The sequence below is a fragment of the Anabrus simplex genome, chromosome 1, assembly GCF_040414725.1.
Source record: "Anabrus simplex isolate iqAnaSimp1 chromosome 1, ASM4041472v1, whole genome shotgun sequence".
Taxonomy (NCBI): Eukaryota; Metazoa; Arthropoda; class Insecta; order Orthoptera; family Tettigoniidae; genus Anabrus; species Anabrus simplex.
Genome location: NC_090265.1, coordinates 1,404,292,840 through 1,404,314,198, shown reverse-complemented (window position 1 = coordinate 1,404,314,198; position 21,359 = coordinate 1,404,292,840). Strand labels below are relative to the sequence as shown.

General features: G+C 38.3%; 1 protein-coding gene across 1 annotated transcript in view; it reads right to left on the bottom strand.

The window, feature by feature from the left end:
• Root (ciliary rootlet coiled-coil, rootletin) overlaps positions 1 to 21,359 on the bottom strand; it is a 461,920-nt gene that overhangs the window by 430,271 nt on the left and 10,290 nt on the right. The window contains exon 4 of the mRNA XM_067137854.2: positions 5,164 to 5,372. Coding sequence (XP_066993955.2) covers positions 5,164 to 5,372 — 209 coding nt within the window. The remainder of the gene's footprint in view (positions 1 to 5,163; positions 5,373 to 21,359) is intronic.

The window sequence follows — 21,359 nt, the reverse complement described above, 5'->3', positions numbered from 1 at the left end:
ACATTATTATGTTACTTTCAAAACAATCTGCAGAGAAGGTGGTGATGTGTCTGTGAGTGAAATAGTGGAATGGGAAGATAGGTTAAGAGTTACGAACTGAACGACATTTTGAATGTTGACGAGACTGTCTGTTCTTTAGAGCAATCCCAAAGAATGATACAGATGTTGATTCTCGTAGGGAATCTGAAATATTTCTCCCGAATGAGTAAATTTATAATACCAATATAAATGGTCCGTTATTGGACATTATAAATTTTCCAGCTAACTCATTCCTGGTTGCCAGCGTTTTGCTCCCATGTGCTAGGTTGGGCTCGTCAGTTGGTACCTAGCACACGCTGGCAACCAGGATGAGTTAGCTAGAAAATTTATAATGTCCAATAACGGACCATTTATATTGGTATTATAAATATACTCATTTGGGACAAATATTTCAGATTCCCTACGGATATCAACATCTATATCATCTGATGGCCAAGCAGGCATCAATTTTTGGAAGTGGGACAAAATCTCTCATAGTGCATTGGCACTGCCAGTGGCTTCAAGTAGCCTACGCAGTGGCCTCCACGGTATACACTAGCCATGCGTCTTGGTAGGTGTGCTAGGTACCAACTGACGAGCCCAACCTAGCACACGGGGGCGAAACGCTGGCAACTAGGAATGAGTTAGCTGGAAAATTTATAATGTCTAATAACAGACCATTTATATTGGTATTAATCCCAAAGAAGTCACTAACTTTGCCAAATGAAAGTTGCAAGGCTGGGAAAATGTCAAAAGAAAGAATCATCATTATGTTTTGTTGTAATGCACTCGGTGAAAAGAAAATTCCTCTAATAACACCGGCCTGCAAAGATTTTCCAGCAAAAGTAATTGTATGTGATATACATTTCATTTAGTGTCCCTATGTAAAAAATAATACCAGTTATTTCGTATCACGTATAGATTTGTCAAAAGTCTGTCTTATGTTTATGCTAATGGAGCTTCGTTGCTGTAAATGAGGTTTGGATTGATTGTATGGAATGCAGGTATGGACATGTCTGAGAGAAAATATTGTATATGCTCTGTTTTGGAGGGGAGTAGATAATCATACAGGAACACCAGAAGAACAATTAGAACAGTTGCAGTTCGTGAATGCACAATGTCAGACAAGGTCAAAATGCCAAGATACCATTTCTCCATAGTCTGAGAGGAGAATCTGAGAACGTGTGTCACGCCTTTGTCTACAAGTTACAACATGCACTTGAAGTCGATTGAGTGAATAAGTGAGTTAGTTTGTGTTAAAATGGCAAGTGGCAGTGAAGTTCAGAGGCAAAAATGTGTGAATAATCCCAACTCTTTCTGTTATATATGCCAGTGGCTTTACGTTGCACTGACACAGATAGGTCTTACGGCAACGATGGGATAGGAAACGGCTAGGCGTTGGAAGAAAGCGGCCGTGGCCTTAATTAAGGCACAGCCCCAGCATTTGTCTGGTGTGAAAATGGGAAACCAGGAAAATGCTGGGGTTGTACTTTAATTAAGGCCACGGCCGCTTCCTGTTATATATGTGGCCAGAATTAAAGGCCAGAAGCGAAATATTACGCCATATATAAAAAGCCTGTACTTGGTATATTTTAACACGTAGTTAGGTGATCAGGACAAGAATTTTGCACCCCATATTGTGTGTAAAATGTGTGTAGAAAACTTGCGGCAATGGTACAATGGGTTGTTGCTTTCAATGCCATTCGGAATCCCAATGGCTTGGCGGGAACAAAGAAATAATTTTGACGAATGTTATTTTTGTGTATGTAAAGTGTCCGGGTTCAATACGAAAACAAAAAGCACATTGTGTATCCCTGCCTTCCATCTGCCATGGACCACATGGACCCGTTATTCCTGTTCCAAAACCACCAATACAGTTACCAGAGAGTGTATCTTCGTCATCTTCAAGTCCGGAGGATGGTGACGATGATACCTTTGTACCGGATGTTGAGGATTAAACTTCACGTCTTTATAATTTGGTGCGTGACCTAGGCCTCACTAAAGAAAAGAGCTGGGTCAAATTCATATTGTTAAAGAAACTGGGAGGAAGAATTCCGGCAGTTTTTGTTCATGAAGATGAACTTGTGTTTTGCTGTTATATCCCTGGCTTGATTCGTCATCTTGGAACTATTTACCAAGCAAACGACTGGTGTCTATTTATTAATACCAGTAAAATAAGTCTCAAAGGTGTTCTTCTGCACAATGGAAATAAACTTGCTTCAGTGCCAGTCAGCCATTCAAAATCTCTTTGTGAAAACTATCACAATTTATTCATGGTGTTGCAGAAACTGAACTACAATGAACACAGATGGTTACTGTGCTGTGATTTAAAAGTGTGCGGTATCATATTAGGATAGCAAGGAGAATATACAAAGTTCCTGTGTTTTCTATGTGAGTGGGACTCTCAGGACAGGGATCGTCACTGGTTAGTGTCTGAGTGGCCCAAGAAGAAATAGTTCATGTCTGGAGAAAAAAACATTGTAAACCGTCCATTAATTGATCCTCAAAGTGTGTTATTGCCCCCTTTACATATTAAATTGGGAATTATGAAGCAGTACATGAAGAGTTTGGATAGAGGTAGTTCCTGCTTTCGGTACCTCTGTCAGAAATTTCCAGGACTGTTGGATGCCAAAATTAAGGAAGGTGTTTTTGACGGCCCCCAATTCGGAAGCTTATGAAGGATCCGACATTCAGTACGACGATGAACGAAACACAGCTTCAGGTATGGAAATCATTCAAGGATATTTGTAGCGAATTCCTGGGTAATGTTATGGATGTCAACTACCAACAGATTGTGGAATCCATGTTGTACAACTTCCAGAAATTGGGTTGCCGCATGAGCTTAAAATACATTTCCTGCACAGTCATCTGGATTATTTTCCTGCAAATTTAGGAGCATTCACCGAGGAACATGGCAAACGGTTCCATCAGGACCTAAAAGAAATGGAACGAAGGTATCAGGGGCGATGGGATGTCTCCATGATGTCAGATTACTGTTGGTGTCTAGTGCGAGATAACACTACTGAGGAACACAAACGCAAATCAACACAGTGTTCTTGTAGTGAGATTCATACATTCTAGCAATGAACATGTTACTTTTTCGTATATTCGTTGCAATTTGATCACGTTATATTAAAATTATATATATTCTCTATTATTACAATTATCCTTAAAATTCTATGCCTATTCTCTATTATGGTGTTTTCTATCGAAATTACAACAATATGTCAAATTTGGATTTCAAATAGCAAAAAAACTGTATGTGATAGGCAAAAACGGTTTACATATTTGAAATCAACACACCTAAATTAGGGTAAATCACCTCTTCAACCTTTCAGCAGAGTTTTTTTTTTTTTTTTCCCCGCAGGCTGGTGTAATCTGTGAATCCTTGAGACCCAGGTGCTTTAAAAACATGGACTTACGTGTTCTTGGTGCTGAATGTGATGCAAATAAAAAGGCATGTAAGGCATCAGCAGTATCAGAGAATTGGCTTAGCTTTGAATTCCAAGATGAAGGCCAGGAACTGTAACATGATCTTGATGATGGATAATGCTACGTGCCATCTAGAAGGCTTTCAAATGTATGACTCTTGTTCCTTCCACTCAATACTACTTCTTATCTTCAGCCATTGGATCAAGGAATCATTCAAGCATTCGAATTAGGCTATCACAAGAGGGTTTTACAGTCGTTAGTGGCATACATGGATGAAGAACTCAGCTTTCAATTTAATGAAAAAGATCAACGTTGGTGACACAGTTTTGTGGACAAAGGCAGCCTGGAATGAAGCCTGCAAAACCACAATCAGGAAATGCTTTGCAAAATGTGGCATCACTATTTCTACATCTGAAGAACAAGCAGAGGTAGAGGTTCGAAATGAATATGATGAATTTCAGACTTTAACTATGACAGCTGGATTGACATTTGATACTGATGCTAAAGAAGAGAATATTCCTTGCTGTGATGATCTTGAGTGCGACTGGCAGTCGCAATTTCAGGATGCATTTTACAGTAAGCTTTCTGTGTTATCAAGTTATACAGTAATTGTGTGTTGCATGTATCGTAAGGTATGTTTGTTTGCACCTTGACTTATAATTTATTATCTTCTTGTGACAGGCAGTTTTTAATTCTTTTAACCTATATTTTCAGCTTTAATTTAATTCATTGCACTTTGTAAATATTTCTAGCTATACCCAGCAACCTTAGTCATACAAAAGGAGCATTAGGAATAAAACTTGTTTTTGTTTTACAGAGTCCGAATCAGGAATGAAAAGTGGCAATGATAGTGAGTCAGGAGAAAAACAAGAAGTTCTGTCAGTGAAGCAGGGACTAAATATGCAACAGATGAAGAATTTGTGTGTCATGCTGGACCGCGAGTATGGTGATAATATGATGGAATCGTTTAACAGACTTTATTCCCTTTTCAAGAACATCGCAGTTAAGAAAACATGCTAAATTTACACAGACAAAGCTTAATGATTACTTCACGAAGCTGTAATGTTTGTAAAGGATGTAAAAATCACTTGTAATATCTCCCATGGAAATATTTAAAAAGAAATGATTTAGAATAATCAAAATAAGGATATATATGCTTATGTTTAAGATGGATGTTCTTTGCTGTTAAAAAGTTTGATTATTTCTTTACAAACTTGTTTCAGCGGACACCTCTCGTAACAAAAGTTTTTCTCAGAACTGACAGCGTCTACAGAAGAGAGGTTTAACTGTATTTATATTTGTACACTACTAACTGAATGAATTTTCATAAATATGAAATTCAAATTTATGGTTAACAACACCTAGTAAAATATTTTCAAGGTCAAAAATTTAAATAAACATAAAGAGGGTCTTCGAGAGAATGCTTATTGGAAACTACTTTTATTGCTTCATTAGCTATTTTTCAACAAAATACTCAATACGTTCTTCTAATAAAGGAATAAAATAGGGGAGATGCTTAATGCAGGAAGAGGACATGAAATGTTGTTCTTAACATTTACATAATTATTACTGAGTTTGATGTCATTGCTTAACTCCTCAAAAAACCAATTATTATTATTATCATCATCATTATTATTATTATTATTATTATTATTATTATTATTATTATTATTATTATATTCTTGATTGCAAGGTCTAATAAAATATACTAACTTTCTGCGTTCATCATCAAGTCTCCGAAGAGCAGTGTCCAAGTCATGAATGCGCTCCTCCCTCATCTCTCGTTTGTGGAGTGGGGGTGTATCAAGAGATGAGGGAGGAGGAACTGAAATGGGTTTGCCTCGGGTTGGAGATTCAGGAGCACTAACACCTTCCGTCATCTGATTTTCTAACTCGGAACATCGTTGTTTGTACTGTAGAACCTGCACAAAATTTCAAATATGATATATTAGTATGTTTTCAAAACAATGATATAAAATAACAAGGATGGCATTTCATTTATGTTGAAACTTATGAAAATACACTGATGAGCCATTACATTATGACCAGCTACCTAATACGATGTAGTTGCCTACACAACCACAGCTACTCTGTAGGGCATCAACTCAGCAATGTGGTGGGAGGTATCCTGGCATGTCTGATACCACAAGTGCAACAGCAGGTCCTTCAGTTGGCGTACGCTGCTGAGCGGGGGTGATTTAGCATGAACCTGCTTCTTCAAGTCGAACCACAAATGTACAATGGGGTTCATATCAGTGCTATTTGGGGCCCATGGCATTAAAGAAAATTTACTATCACGTTTCTCAAACCAGTCCTCCACAATCCTGGTGGTGTGACATGGTGCAATGTCCTGTTGGAAGTGGCTGTCACCATCAGTGAACACTACTGACATGAATGGATGGACTTGGTTCCCAATAAAGTCCAGATACCGGACAGCTATTAGGGATTGGTATATCGGAAATATGGGTTCCCGTATACTCCATCAAAACATCGCACAGATTACATTTCCTCCTCCAGCCTGTCTCTGCAACCATGTGACATAGCCTCCAATGAAAATTGGCATACATAAGCTTGACCATCAAGTGATGAACCAGGAATCTAGATTCATCGGACCAGGAAACTTTTTTCTGATCATCCACAGTCCAACTCACACACTGCTTTTAGAGGAGTGTAGTCATTGGGGTAATGACTTGGGCATCAACTCTGCAGTCCCAGGAGCACCAATGTTCAATGAACTGTGTGCAGGTAAATATTGGCCTGGTCATCACTGTTGTACCTGTAAGTGATTTCTTGAACTGTGGCCCCGTGATCACTCTGAACAATGCATGATGACCTCCATCGGCTTCTTGCATCAATGAGCCGCTGTCGACAGAAGGCTGTACTAGCATCATTGTTTGCTCACTGTTGCACTACTTTTATTACGTGCTCACAACAGTGGCTCCAGAGAAGTTCACAAACCGTGCCATTTCAGAGATGCTGGTACCAGCCATATCAAATGCGGAGAGATTGGCTGCTTTTCCCATTCACATGCTGGAGACACTATTAAAAGCAAGTCTGTAAGCCTACACTATATTCACCATGTTACCAGCATGTCACATGTTACTTCCCCGCTCCAAGTACACTAAATGTTTCTGAATTGGGATGGTCCTAATGCAATGATTCATTGGTATAGACATAAAATATCTAAAAACTAAACAAAGTACCAGAGGTAAAATTATTTTCTGAAAGGTAAACAATCTTTTTGATGCATATTATTAGATAATGCATCTGCATTTCACAAACATTATATAACCCGTTAGAAGGGAGATTCTCACTAGGACTATATGTAAGTAGGGTAGCATCCAACTTCACAGAATTTTTACCGAACAAGCTCAGAATGTTTTAAGCAAGCCTCGGATATATGGGAGTAACGAAGTACTACTTCCATTTGACAAGTGAGGGACTCCTTGAAAACAAATTAGCAAATGAAATAGAATTTGATTGGAAGCTATTAATGTCAATGGAGAGAAAGCAGAACTGGATGAGTCAGCAAAGAGGATGCATTTGGAGTTGTTAGGAGTTAATGCTATTTGGATAAGGGGAGATAATGGCTAAATGGTTACAGTGCTTTTGGTCACAGGGGTCCTGGATTTGGGAATTTTAACCATAATTGGGGTCTGGGTGTATGTATCATCTTCACCGTCATGGGCGTCAAGTCAAAAGACCTGCATCTGGTGAGCCAAACTTGACCTCAGACACTCCCGGCATTAAAAGCCATATGCCATTTCATTTTCCATAAAGTATTCTAACAGGTGTTAAAAAGGGAAGGGCAGAGTGAGGGGTACAACTCTTCATCAGGAATATTACTGCACACAACATTCTGTTAAGACACATTTGGAGGAATTAGGATGAAAACTGTCTCAGAGTATTCACCATGTGAGGGTGCAGATGAGGATGAAGTTGACAAGTTTTATGAAGCACTGAGTGATATCATAGTGAGGGTAAACAACAAGGATAGGATAGTGCTAATGGGCAATTTTAATGTGAGAGTTGGAAATACAATTGAAGGATATGAAAAAGTGACGGGTAAATATGGCGATGATATGGAAGCTAGCTGAAGAGGTATGAGAAGCATTTACTGGACTTCATTCTTCAAGCATAAGGCTATTCACAGCTACACACTGGAGGGTAGGGGCACCAGATCCATAATAGACTACATTGTAACTGACGCTAAATTCAGGAAATCTGTTACGAAGGTGCGCGTATTCCAGGGATATTTTTATAATACAGACCATTATCTGCTCTGTAGTGAACTAAATATGTCTATGCCTAAGATAAAGTGAAAGCTGTCCGCAGATGAATAAGAGTAGAAAATATACAGGAAGCAGAAATTAGACAGAAGTACGTGGATACGATTAGTGAAATGTTTCAAACAATAGACTGTAAGAAGGCTAAGGATCTAGAAATAGAATGGGTGGTATACAGGAATGCTATAGTAGAAACAGCAAGGGAATAACTCAAAACAACTGTGTGTAAAGATGGGAAAAATTGAACATCTTGATGGAATGATGAAGTGAGGGCAACTTGTAAACATAAAAGGAAGGTGTATCAGAAATGGCTCCAAACAAGGACTGATGCAAACGGGGAATTGCATGTAGATGAATGAAACAGAATGAAACAAATAGGCCTAATTGTTGAATCCAAGAAGAAGTCGTGGGAAGATTTTGGTAATAATCTGGAAAGACTGTCAAGCGACAGGGAAACCTTTCTGAACAGTAACAAAGACCCTTAGATAGGGAGAGAAGAAGAGAGAAGAAGGATATGAAGAGTGTTTTGGGTGAATCAGGTGAACTCCTAACTGATTCTTGGAATCATTGGACAAGTGGAAGGAATATTCTGAAAGTCTTCTCAATGTACAAGGAAATCTTTCTGGTGATGTCACAAATGAGCTCAGAGCTCATGGGCAGGAGGACAATGATTTGGTGAAATTACACTTGAGAAAGTAGAAAGGATTGTAGATAAACTTCATAGTGAAGAAGCAGGAGGAATAGATGAAATTAGACCTGAAATGGAGAAATATATTGGGAACGCAGGGATGAAATGGCTTTATGCAGTAATAAGTTTAGATGGAAGGTACCTTCTGATTGGACGAGAGCAGTAATTGCACCTATCTACAAGGGTTAATTTTCAAGTTTTAGTAACTATTTTATTTATTGATACATAGCATACATACATGCATGGTTCTAAATTTCATAGCCCTTTGATATAGTCACCAGCATTGCATACAATGTGTTTCCAGCAATGCGGAAGCCATTGGATCCCATTGGCACTGTCCAGTCTGTCGATGGTGCGAAGAGAGCGGTTGGTGGCCTGTAAAATGTCTTCAATTGTATGGAAGTGCTTCCCACATAGTGGCTCCTTCATCTTAGGGATTAGATATGGAGAGTATGGAGGTTGATAGAGCACCACCCAGCCCCAGTGATTGAACAATTCAAATACAACTCCTGCTATGTGTGCTCTAGCATTGTCATGCAGAACGATGGGTGGATTATCCATGAAGGGTCGCTGTTTTTCTCCTCAGAGCTGCTCGCACATTGCTTTTCAAAAATGAACAGTAGTAAACTGCATTAGTGGTCTGCTGTGGGGGAAACCGTGGTGACCCGTGATGACACCACTAGTTTGACTGGTGTTTCACCTGTGGTTCATAAGATTCTGTCCAGGTCTCATCAATGGCAATGATACGCCGTAAGAAGTCCTTTATTTTGCGCTCATAGCACTGCAAGTGCATATGAGAAGTGTCATATGACAGCCATTTCTGCATGTAATTTTGAAGCAATTTTCTGCATGTTCAGACGGACCTTCAGGATGTGAAGCACGGTAAAATGCACCAGTCCTATATCCTATGGTAATTCGCGAACCACTACATTCTGATCCATCTCCACCAACGCGGACTCAGTCTGTACATGTTTGTCACTTACTAGTGGGTGACGAGATCGAGCCTGTCCAACACACGTTCGCATCCTTGTCGGAAGGCTGCAATGCACCCTGCTATGATTCTGTAAGGTAACACAGATGCTTCGCATGCCTCTCGCAGTCCTTGGTAACAATGTCGTGCCATACAACCTCTAGCATGTTGGATTTTTAACTAGCTTCTCTGTTCATGCTTGGAAAACATGGCAAATGCTTTTCGCCAATGTTTACTCACAACTGCTCATCTTCATCTGGCCACTGTCAATGGACGTGGAGGGGGAAGGGCGACGTCATGTGCTCTGAGGGAGACGATGTAAGTCAGCAACCTTTGGCAAGAATGGTAGAGGTCGGCACCATTACACGGCTGCACTGGAGCATGGTTGCTAAAACTTAAAAACCAACCTATGTAAAGCAAGGGAACAGGAGGAATTTCAACAATTATCGAGGTATTTCATTGATGTGTATATCAGGCAAGGTGTTCACTGGCATTTTGGAAGGGATGGTGCAATCGATGGTTGAGAATAAGTTGATTGAAAACTAGTGTGGTTTCAGACCACAGAGGGGCTGTCAGGATCGGATTTTCAGTATGCGCCAGGTAGCCGAAGAAAGGTATGAGAAGAATAGACATTTATGTTTATATTTCATACATCTAGAGAAGGAATGAGTACCAAGGAAGAAAAAAAAAAGCCTTATTGACGGACTATGGAATTAAGGGCATATTATTAAACGCAACTAAAGGTATTTATATTGACAACTAGCAAGATACCCGTGCTTCGCTACGGTAATATACTGAAATTTATAATTGAATGCTTATCGTTTTATATACAACCCGCCGATATTCGTGATCTGACTCGTTTACTGAGAGATTACGGCAACGTTCCTCCCATTTTTCAATCTTTCTTTCCAGCAATCGATTTCGTATTTCCCGGGCTAGGTCCAGGTATTCCACCCGGTCAGTTGGGTTCCTAAATCTTAGCCATGCTTTCCTATAAGCATTTTTAATGTGGATCAAATCCTTGAGGAGATCCGGCGTGGTGTCCTCTTAGGTGCCTTGGCGGTACTAAACCGGCGGCCGGACTGCAATCGTAGTCATTACCCGTCCAGGACCCGTTTACAGCATGGTCTGCACATGTTGACGACGGTCCAGGATATTATTATTGTTATTATTATTATTATTATTATTATTATTATTATTATTATTAGGGTGGTTGAAATTAATTGAATTTAGGTATTATTATTATTATTATTATTATTATTATTATTATTATTATTATTATTATTATTATTATATATGTTCTGGACCCCACAGCAATATGCAAGACCGCTACTTGGCGGTAAAATACATCTGCTGCCATTGTCATTGCTAACAATGTGACCAGCACCATTGTTTGCGCGTAGGCAAGTGTGCGGAATTTCTGGCGATACGAATGACATACCTCCGTGTATTATTGACCTTATTATAGAGGTGAACAATTTGACTGCCAATCTCATTCCTATCGTTTATTTCAAATGTGTTTAAATTTTTATTTATATGCCAGGAGAATCTACTCTAATCTAAGAACGTTCTCCGAAGGAAAATATGGCTGTTGAAAAAGAACCCAGGAAAGATTAAAAATGATCGGTTTATGATCAGAATAAGTACATCGCAAGTCTACAGCCTGTTTCCTATCATTCGACAGGATCAGGGATGGAATGAATAAAGCCCCATCTAGCGGCGACAATAGGAATTGTGCCGGCTGCCGAAGCTCCCCTCTGGGGCAATGATCGATGATTGACAAATGAAATGAAATATTGGACGTGTTGCTGGAATGAATGATGACAGGGAAAGCCGGAGTATCCGGAGAAAAAGCTGTCCCGCCTCCATTTTGTCCAGCACGAATGTCACATGGAGTGACCGGGATTTGAAACACGGAACCCAGTTGTGAGAGGCCGGCGCACTGCCGACTGAGCAACGGAGGCTCCTTATAAGTACATTACGAAGAGTAAAATCAATTGGTCTCACCTCCTTTTACACCCCACCGCCGTTAAGTTTATTTACCCCCACCCTCCAAAAAATTAAAAGAAGGCGTGTTTCTTTATGTTTAAAGGAGATTCCAAATACCAATGTTCACGTTTATTACCTTCAGTTTTGAGATATAAGTATCCCCTTAAAAATAATTCACGTTTTTAACTTCCTTCCACACTCCCCCCCCCCCTCCCTCACAAAGTGATATTAAAGCAAAAAATACTTGTTCCTTAAATAGTAAAGGATCTTCTAAATACCAATTATCACCACTCTAACCTCTTCAGTTTTTGATTTATGTGTCCTCACGAAAGGAATTCAACTCCTTTTCACTCCCCCCCTCCCCAAGATTGTTCCCCCCCAAAACGCGCTTTTCTTTGTTTTTAAAGGAGATCAAAATACCAATTTTCACGTCTGTAACAACTTTAGTTTTTTTTACATGTATGTATTCTCATACAATTAAGTCATTTAATTTTTTCTATCCTTTAACACTCCAAATCCCCTTCATTGGATTTTCCGAGAATACGTGTTTGTTTACTTTTAACGCAGATTCCAAAAATAAAATTTCACGTGTGTAACATCTTCATTTTTGAGATATCAGTAGCCTAATTAAAAGAATTCAACATCATTTTCAGTCACTTTTACCCCCCCTACCCCCCACTACCCAAGTTGTATTTCCGAAAACTAAAAATACACTTTTCTTTATTTTTAATAGGATAAAAAAATGACCATTTTTCACTTCTGTACATGTTAAGTTTTTTGAGATATACTGCAGAAATTCTCATTTTAAAATTTCACCCCATTTTAGTTCCCCTTAAGTGGAGTTTCCAAAGACAAATCACCTATGTTTCTTTACACTTACAGGAGATTCCAAATACCCACTATTTATGTCTGTAACATTTTACGCTTCTCAGATATTCTGTAGATATAGTCTTTCAAAAAATTCACCCCAATTTGCCACTCCTGTTTAACCGCCATTAATTGAATTTTCCAAAAGCAAAAATATACGTGTTTCTTTATTTTTAAAGGAGATCCCATTTACAAATTTTCAGTTCTGTAATATCTTCAGTTTCTGGGATATATGTATCCTCATTAAAGGCATTCAACCCATTATTCACCCTTTTACACCCCTGCTATTGGGATTTAGAGAAAACAAAGAAATACGTGTTCCTTTATTTTCAAGGAAGATTCTAAACACCAATTTTTACATCTGTAAACGTTTAAAGTTTTAAGATGTAGACACACTCATTTTAAAAATTCACCCACATTTTCACCCCCCATTATTTGGATTTTCCAAAAACGAAAAAATACCTGTTTCTTTATTTTTAAAGTAGATCCCAAATACCAATTTTCAGGTCTGTAATATCTTCAGGTTCTGAAATATAAGTAGCCTCATTAAAGGCATTCAACCTATTTTTCACCCTTTTTCACCCTTCCTATTAGGATTTTCCGAAAACAAAAGAATACGTGTTTCTTTATTTTTAAAGGAGATTTCTAAAAACCAAATTTTACATCTATAAACTTTAAAAGTTTTGAGATATAGATACACTCATTTTAAAAATTTCATCCCCCTTTTCACCCCCCATTATTTGGATTTTCCCAAAACGAAAAAATACCTGTTTCTTTATTTTTAAAGTAGATCCCAAATACCAATTTTCAGGTCTGTAATATATTCAGTTTCTAAGATATAAGTATTCTCTTTAAAGGCATTCAACCCATTTTTCACCCCTTTTCACCCCTCCTATAGGGATTTTCCGAAAACAAAAAAATACGTGTTCCTTTATTTTTAATGAAGATTCTAAATACCAATTTTTACATCTCTAAACTTTAAAACGTTTAAGATATAGATGCACTCATTTAAAAAATTCACCCCCCTTTTCACCCTCGCATTAATTGGATTTTGCAAAAACAAAAAATATGTGTTTCTTTATTTTTGAAAGCGATCAAAACTACCAATTTTGAGGTCTGTAATATCTTCAGTTTCTGAGATATATGTATTCTCTTTAAAGGCATTCAACACATTTTTCACCCCTTTTCACCCCTCCTATTGGGATTTTCCGAAAACAAAAAAATACGCGTTCCTTTATTTTTAATGAAGATTCTAAATACTAATTTTTACATCTGTAAACTTTAAAACTTTTGAGATATAGATGCACTCATTTTAAAAATTCACCCCCCATTTCACCCTCGCATTAATTGGATTTTCCAAAAAAAAAAAAAATATGTGTTTCTTTATTTTTCACAGCGATCAAAAGTACCAATTTTGAGTTCTGTAATATCTTCAGTTTCTGAGATATAAGTAGCGTATCCGGATTAAAGGCATACAACCCCCTTTTCACCCTTTTTCACCCCTCCTATTGGGATTGTCTGAAAACAAAAAAATACATGTTTCCTTATTTTTAAAGAAGATTCTAAATACCAATTTTCACATCTGTAAACTTTTAAAGTTTTGAGATATAGACACACTCAATTTAAAATTTCAGCCCCCTTTTCACCCCCTTTGAGACGGAATATCCAAAAATCCTCTCTTAGCGAGCACCTACATCTTAATATGAATCTATGCCCAAAATTTCATTTCTTTATGTCCAGTAGTTTTGGCTCGGCGATGATGAATCAGTCAGTCAGTCAGTCAGTCAGTCAGGACAAGCTACTTTATATATATAGATTAGGCTGCAATGAGAACTGATGGTAGAATGAGTTCTTGGTTCAAGGTACTTACAGGGGTTAGATACGGCTGTAATCTTTCCCCTCTGTTGTTTATAGTTTACATGCATCATCTACTGAAAGGTATAAAGTGATGAAGGGGAGGGGGGCGGGAACATTCAAGTAGGGGAGAAATGTAGTAAGCAGTTTAGCCTATGCGGATGTCTTGGTCTTAATGGCAGGTTGTGCGGAAAGCCTGCAGTCAAATATCTTGGAACTTTAAAATAGGTGCAATGAGTATGATATGATCCAAGGTGATGTCAGTAGGTAAGAAACCTAAGATAATTAATTGATTGTCAGGTTGGGAATACAAATATGGAACAGGTAGACCATTTCAAGGACTTAGAATGTGTATTCTCCCAAGATGGCAGTATAGTAAGTGAGACTGAAGCAAGGTGCAGCAAAGTGAATGCAGTGGGCTCGTAGTTGCGATCAACAGTATTTTGTAAGAAAGAAGTCAGCTCCTGGACTAAACTATCTTTACAACGGTCAGTTTTCAAACCAACTTTGTTTTGCGAGAGTGAAAGCTTGGTGGACTCACAATATCTTATTCATAAGTTAGAAGTAACAGATTGACGAGGCTGTACACATGAACCGACTTTGGTGGTGGGGGTCATATCATTTGAATGGAGGATAGGTTACGTAGGAGAATAATGGACTGGATCATAGAGGGTAAGAGAAGTAGAGGGAGACCAAGGTGACAATGATGATTAGACTCTGTTTCTATTGTTTTAAAAAGATATAGAACTAAATAAGGCCACAGAGTTAGTTACAAATAGAGAATTGTAGTGGAGTTTAGTAAAATCACATATGGTTGCAGACTGAACAATGAAAGGCATAACAGTCTATAATGAGTATGTATGTATGTATGTATGTATGTATGTATGTATGTATGTATGTATGTATGTATGTATGTATGTATGTATGTATGTATTTCTTCTTTTGTCAGCTTGCTTCTCTCTTGTGCCCTTGTTGACTTATATGGAGTAATTTATTTTCATCCCTTTCATAGCCCTTTCTTTTCTTTTGTCTTTCAGGCTGCTATCACTATTCTGTGTACATCATCAGAAGCTTCCCCAAGCACGGCTATAACATCCATAAATTATTTTCAATTAGCTGTTTCTGTCAGAATGCACTTGATCAAGATTGTAATTCTTCTATCTCCTCACTGATACCTGGTAATCTTCAGGCTATTTTTATTTTTCTCTCTCAACCATCCTTCATGGTGTGGGTTACTGTAGTCACGTCCTAGTTCACGATCAATGGGCAACGCCTGAGTAGTCAAGTAAGTGGTTCAGAGAGTTGGGATACCAGTTACTGTGGAATAGGAGTGGGCATCTCGATCATATTCTGAATCATGGCCCTCCTTGTGCTCAGGCGACAAGGACTACAATCCACCGGCGATCCCTAACGCATTAGAGAAGAGATTCTTACTGTTGTACCGAGTTCATTATCCTCCCATGTAACCTATTATCCTACATTAGCAAGTACAGTAGCATCCTACTTCACAGAATTTACCGAGCTCAGTTGTTTTGGACTCCCTCTGCTTCATTTACTTTTCATGGCCGAGTTCATTATCCTCCCATGTAACCTATTATCCTACATTAGCAAGTACAGTAGCATCCTACTTCACAGAATTTACCGAGCTCAGAATATTTTAAGGAAGCCTTGGACCTACGGGAGTAACCGAGTCCCACTTCCATTTGACAGGCAAGGGACTCCTTGGAAATAAACTTGGTGAACGAAATGGAATTTGATAAGGTGTTTGCAATATTAGTGGGGTTTATGGAAGAAATAAAGTATAACTGGCTGTGTCAGTAAAAAGGATGCATTTGGAATTGTTAGGAGTTAATGATATTCAAGTAAGGGGAGATAACAAGGAAGAGATTAAAAAGTGTTCATAACAGAGAAGGGCACAATTAGGTATGCAAAAGGCTGGGGATGCCATAGATGTTATTCTAGTGCCCTCAACTACCTAATCACATACATACATGCATACATACATACATACATACATACATACATACATACATACATAAACTGTCTGCATTCAGTCTGCAAGCCTCACTGTACCTAAATTCCTTTATAATCCTCAATTTGCAACTACAGTAGCTCTGTGGTCTCATTTTGTTCCACACCTCTTACATTTAAATTATGCAAAACTGAGCCTAACCACAGTTGTTTTGGACTCCCTCTGCTTCATTTACTTTTCATGACCGAGTTCATTATCCTCCCATGTAACCTATTATCCTACATTAGCCTCATATGACCCCACAACCCTTTAATCTCCTTGCTGTGAATGTTCTGCCATTGTTCTCACCTGTTTGTACCAGCAATCATTCTAAGATAAGCAAAATCATAATTTCACATAACTGCTGATATCATGATCATAGCCGCAGAACCTCTATTTCAAAAATCCTGTATGCATTGTCAGGGAATTGAACTGTGATAGTCTTGGTGAAACCCAGTGGCGATGCCAATCACCTATCACATACTTCAAATATTTTCACTACTTCATATCTTTAATTCAAGTTTAAACATAATTTTGGAAAAGGTGACTGAAAGGAGGGTCCAGGGGCCAACATATCTCAACTAAATAGTATTTTTAACTTTTTCACTTTCATTGTTAAGACTCGCAATCCTGGTTTTAAGAACATGACTAAATCTGACATTATGAACTACCTGGGTATACTTGACCTGAGAAGCCGTTTACAGTTCTCCGATCTATGTTACTTTCACAAAATAATCAATGGCTACATCAGTCACCTTTTCCAAAATTATGTTTAAACTTGAATTAAAGATATGAAGTAGTGAAAATATTTGAAGTATGTGATAGATGATTGGCATCGCCACTGGGTTTCACCAAGACAATCACAGTTCAATTCCCTGACTCTTGCGGCGTACTTCCCTATAGGGAGCGTGCACGGTACTAGTAACAGAGCGCTCTGGCGGAGTTCCGAGAATTAATACGGTGAGAGTGCCTTCCGCTGGAAGACTTGCTTCATAGTTACGGCAAAAAATATTGTATCTTGTCGTCAAGATAAATATGAAGTAATGCTATGGAAGTTGTAATGCTGTACATATAAAAATACATTTAAGCCTGATATTGTTGTCACAGGGCGAAGTTAATAACAATATTTTAACTACCTCATATCTATAAATCTGTGAAAACTCAAAATTTTGCGAGTGAGATTTTTCAGTGAAATTGACTGTGCTTTTGGCAACCTGTTGACAGGCAGCATCCGGTAAGCAAATAAACAGGAATTCAGTTGGAATAAGTAGATAACACGCCATGTTGTTGAGAGAAGTTCTGATAAAGATTTATACGAGTGGATTATGTCCAGGGGTTACAGTTCTACATTCTTTATTATTGGTCGCAAGAAATTTGCCAGCACACAAGCTACGTAAACAATGTCGCTGATATACGGAATATTTTTCAAGATTTTGAAAATGTTCACCCTCTGTATGCATCTTTCAACATGAATTCGTACACTTGATACACTCTGAGTTTGTAACACTTCATCTTCTGTAAATCTCCCATTGTGAAGAAAAGGCGGCATAACAAGTAAAGAATGAGGTGACTGTGTTTTAAAACCTGGGAATCCCTTGTCGGCTAATATAACGTCCCCTTCACTCAAAAGATTTAGGAAGCCTGAATTGTTAACCATGAAAGTATCACTAGTTCTTCCACCATAACAAGGGAAAACAAAAACAATAGTTCCGTTTGGGGCCAGAGCTAATAAAAATTTAAATGTATAACATGACTTGTACGAAGAATACATGTAACGTCTCTCATCTATTCTTGCTGGCGTTTCTGATTTCATTTCTGTGCAATCTATTAAAACTCGTGCGTCAGGATTATATGTTTTAAAAGCGCAAGGCAAAGTATTTTTCATGGATAGTTTGCTAGGCCAGAAAATTGAATTAGAAGTGCGTTTCTTGACTACTCCAAGAGCAGTAAAAAATATTCGCCCAGCAGTAGTCTGATGTACACCAAATATGACTGCCAAGGAAGCAAAGGTCCAATTTAATTTTCATTAAAAAGAATTAGCAAACATCGTTATTACATATATTTATAGACACTTTAGAAACAAGGAAATAAAGTAAAAAACTGAATGTTTCAAATGAAACACTTGTTAAATCCTTCAACTGTGCCTCACTTTTTATGCTCTGGTATCCATGAAACGCTCTGCATATGTCCAGAGGGGGTGTTGGGACCACAACTTTTATCCACCTGTTCCGAAATACTTAGAGGTACTGTGCTTGAGTTGCACTGTGTGCCTACATCATTCCCACTAAAAACACAAATGCATTCGAAAGTTGTAGCTTCAATCTCAAATGCTGATTGCACCGACTTATGTAGTTTTTCACACTCATTTCTTACAATAAATTCATGAGTTTCCTGATTAGAAGACGTATGTATATTTGAGCATTTCATTAGTTTACTCGCTCTTAAAACCATAATACATCACATTTTCTTTTCGGTTTCTTCTTATAGCTCTCATGAAACACAAATGGTATATATGATGGATAATTTTCAATATTATTTGGCTTTCCTCCAACAAAATGTTCACTGCAAATGACGGAGTATTTGGTGGGTTCCCATGGAGTTCCATCTGTACTGAAATGCAGGAAAACATTTATTATTATTATTATTATTATTATTATTATTATTATTATTATTATTATTCGGCGTAGTCAAGACATGCGCACATGGAAGGACATGAATGTAAACATACGAACCTGCTGCAATGCACAATTGAAATGAAATGTAATATTTCAAAGTGTACTTAAATGAACGTGTTCTTGACTTGGCATACCTGGTATGTTTGAAATATGTGATATGAAATGTGTGATTTACGTCACCAATGAAATAAGGTAGCCTACTGTACTTACTTTATCCTTCCCACAGCCGAAATCCACTTCCAGAATCTGTCAGATTTCCATGGACGACCAAGAAATGTGTGAAATGTAATTCATTTTCCATGCGTGTTTCTTTGTGTGTTGTGGCTGTTCACTGCACAACAGTTCCTATTTGATTTAGGCATTTTGATACACTACTACTACCACCACAATTTCACACCCACAGTTACACAGTCTGGACTGACCGCTCAAGAGATCACCAAAATGTTACCGATTTCTTCCGCAAGAGGCGCTAAGAGCGGCCTTGCACGCTCCCTATACACATTCCTCCCCGCCCTACACGCAATCGGCGCACTCATCATGTGTCCCGTCCGCACCTAACCTTACAACAACGCTCTATCTTCCACCGTCTTCCTACTCTTGGTAACTCACTACCCGATATCGACATATTCACACCTTTTGCATCCTTCAAAAAAAAATTGAAAGATTCCTTTGAAGTCCTCTCCAGGTTTCTATTTTCTTCCATCCCTCCAACCCTCGACTTTTCTTCTTCCTAATTTCTGCAACCGACACTTGCCAGTTATCGTTGTCATTGTTGTTACATTGTTACTGTTAAAATTGTTAATTTATTGTTGTTACTTAATATTGTTGTTTATGCCTTTGTTATCTTTTATGCTTATTTAAAACTAGCTGATGTACCCATGTTTTGCTACGGAATTCTACTTTGCATACGGAATTCTAGTATACACGTTGTGAGCAAGATTGTATTAAATTGCATAGCTCTTAATGTTGCCCTAGAAACGCGACGGGGAAGTTTTTTTTTTTTTTTTTTTTTTTTTTTTGTTATTTGTTTTACGTCGCACCGACCCAGATAGGTCTTATGGCGACGATGGGATAGGAAAGGTCTAGGAATGGGAAGGAAGTGGCCGTGGCCTTAATTAAGTTACAGCCCCAGCATTTGCCTGGTGTGAAAATGGGACACCACGGAAAACCAGGGCTGCCGATAGTGGGGTTCGAACCCATTATCTCCTGATTACTGGATACTTGCTGCACTTAAGCAACTGCAGCTATCGAGCTTGCTAAGATGGGGAAGTCACCAAACATCTTTTCTCATATGAAGACTGAGTTAGGGAATTTTCACTGTAATGGTAGACCCACTTGCATACCACCAGTCACAATCAGGTTGGGGAGTTTTCCTTATAATGGTAGACATTCACTCTCGACCTGCCTTTTTACATCCTCAGAAATACTGTCTTAGTGGTTTTCCCAACTAAAAGGAACATACATTACAATGACGTCAGTAGGAATGGCGCGATTAAAAGAAATGCTTTCATATGAAATACTCGATCAAATGAAACACCACACATTTTATCACTTTTAATGAACAGGATTACACTGCCGATCTAACAGTCCAAAGTTCCAGAATGACCAAGCCGCAGACAGCCGTGATCCGTGAACACTCTTCGTCTTTTTTTCGGCGGGGAGAGGGTCGAATAGTGGCGACTCCCAGGGCAAAACCTATGCTCTTTTACAAATCTGTTTCCTAGGAGTACCCGATGAGTCGGAAAATATCAATTCACTACAATGGCCGCGGAAAAATCTATCTGACTTGGAGGCAATTTTTTTCCTCCAAGCCAGAGGAGAAACCCCCTCTTCACTGAAGATTTGGAATAAAATGAATGTAGAATTTAATAAAAGTGTAGAGGAAGAAGCTTTTCTTAAGAAATGGCTCTCTTCAGGGTTCAATTTTGAGTTATTTAGTGAATTGCGGTGCTATAAGTTGGAATAAGCCTAAATTGTTATTCTAGACCAGGTCACACTACTACAACCCCAACTACTACTACTAAGTCAGCCTCTACCTTAAGTATGCACACTGCTCATTCAAAACAGCACGTCAGAGTAGGGATTGAACAGCTGGAATACTATGATGAACCAGTGTGTTATGTACCAGTAGTATCAGAAAATATACGAACCAAAGGAATGGCATGCTAAAGAAGAACGTTTTCTAACTCTCCAGCTATTTCCCGCTGATATTTAGTCGGCTATTATACGTGGTACGCAGCAGTAATCCCATCTATCGGAGCTGAGAGCCAGCATAAGAGACAAATAACATCACAACAAACAATGGTCAATGTAATGTTATTGTTGATGGATGTTATGCGTTTTCAATATTGTAGGCCTTCACATTTTGTTTTCTTCTGACTCTGAAATACCACTCATCATAGTCGGTACGGTAAAACTGAATAATACATAAATGATCGGAAATTGTATTCTTTGTAACTTTTGTTATCTAGTACTTTTCGATAGGGCCCAAAACACAGGTGTTTAAAACTTAAATTTTATGCGCATTCCCCTAAACTACAATTTTATCCAGGGTGAATATAATTGTTTA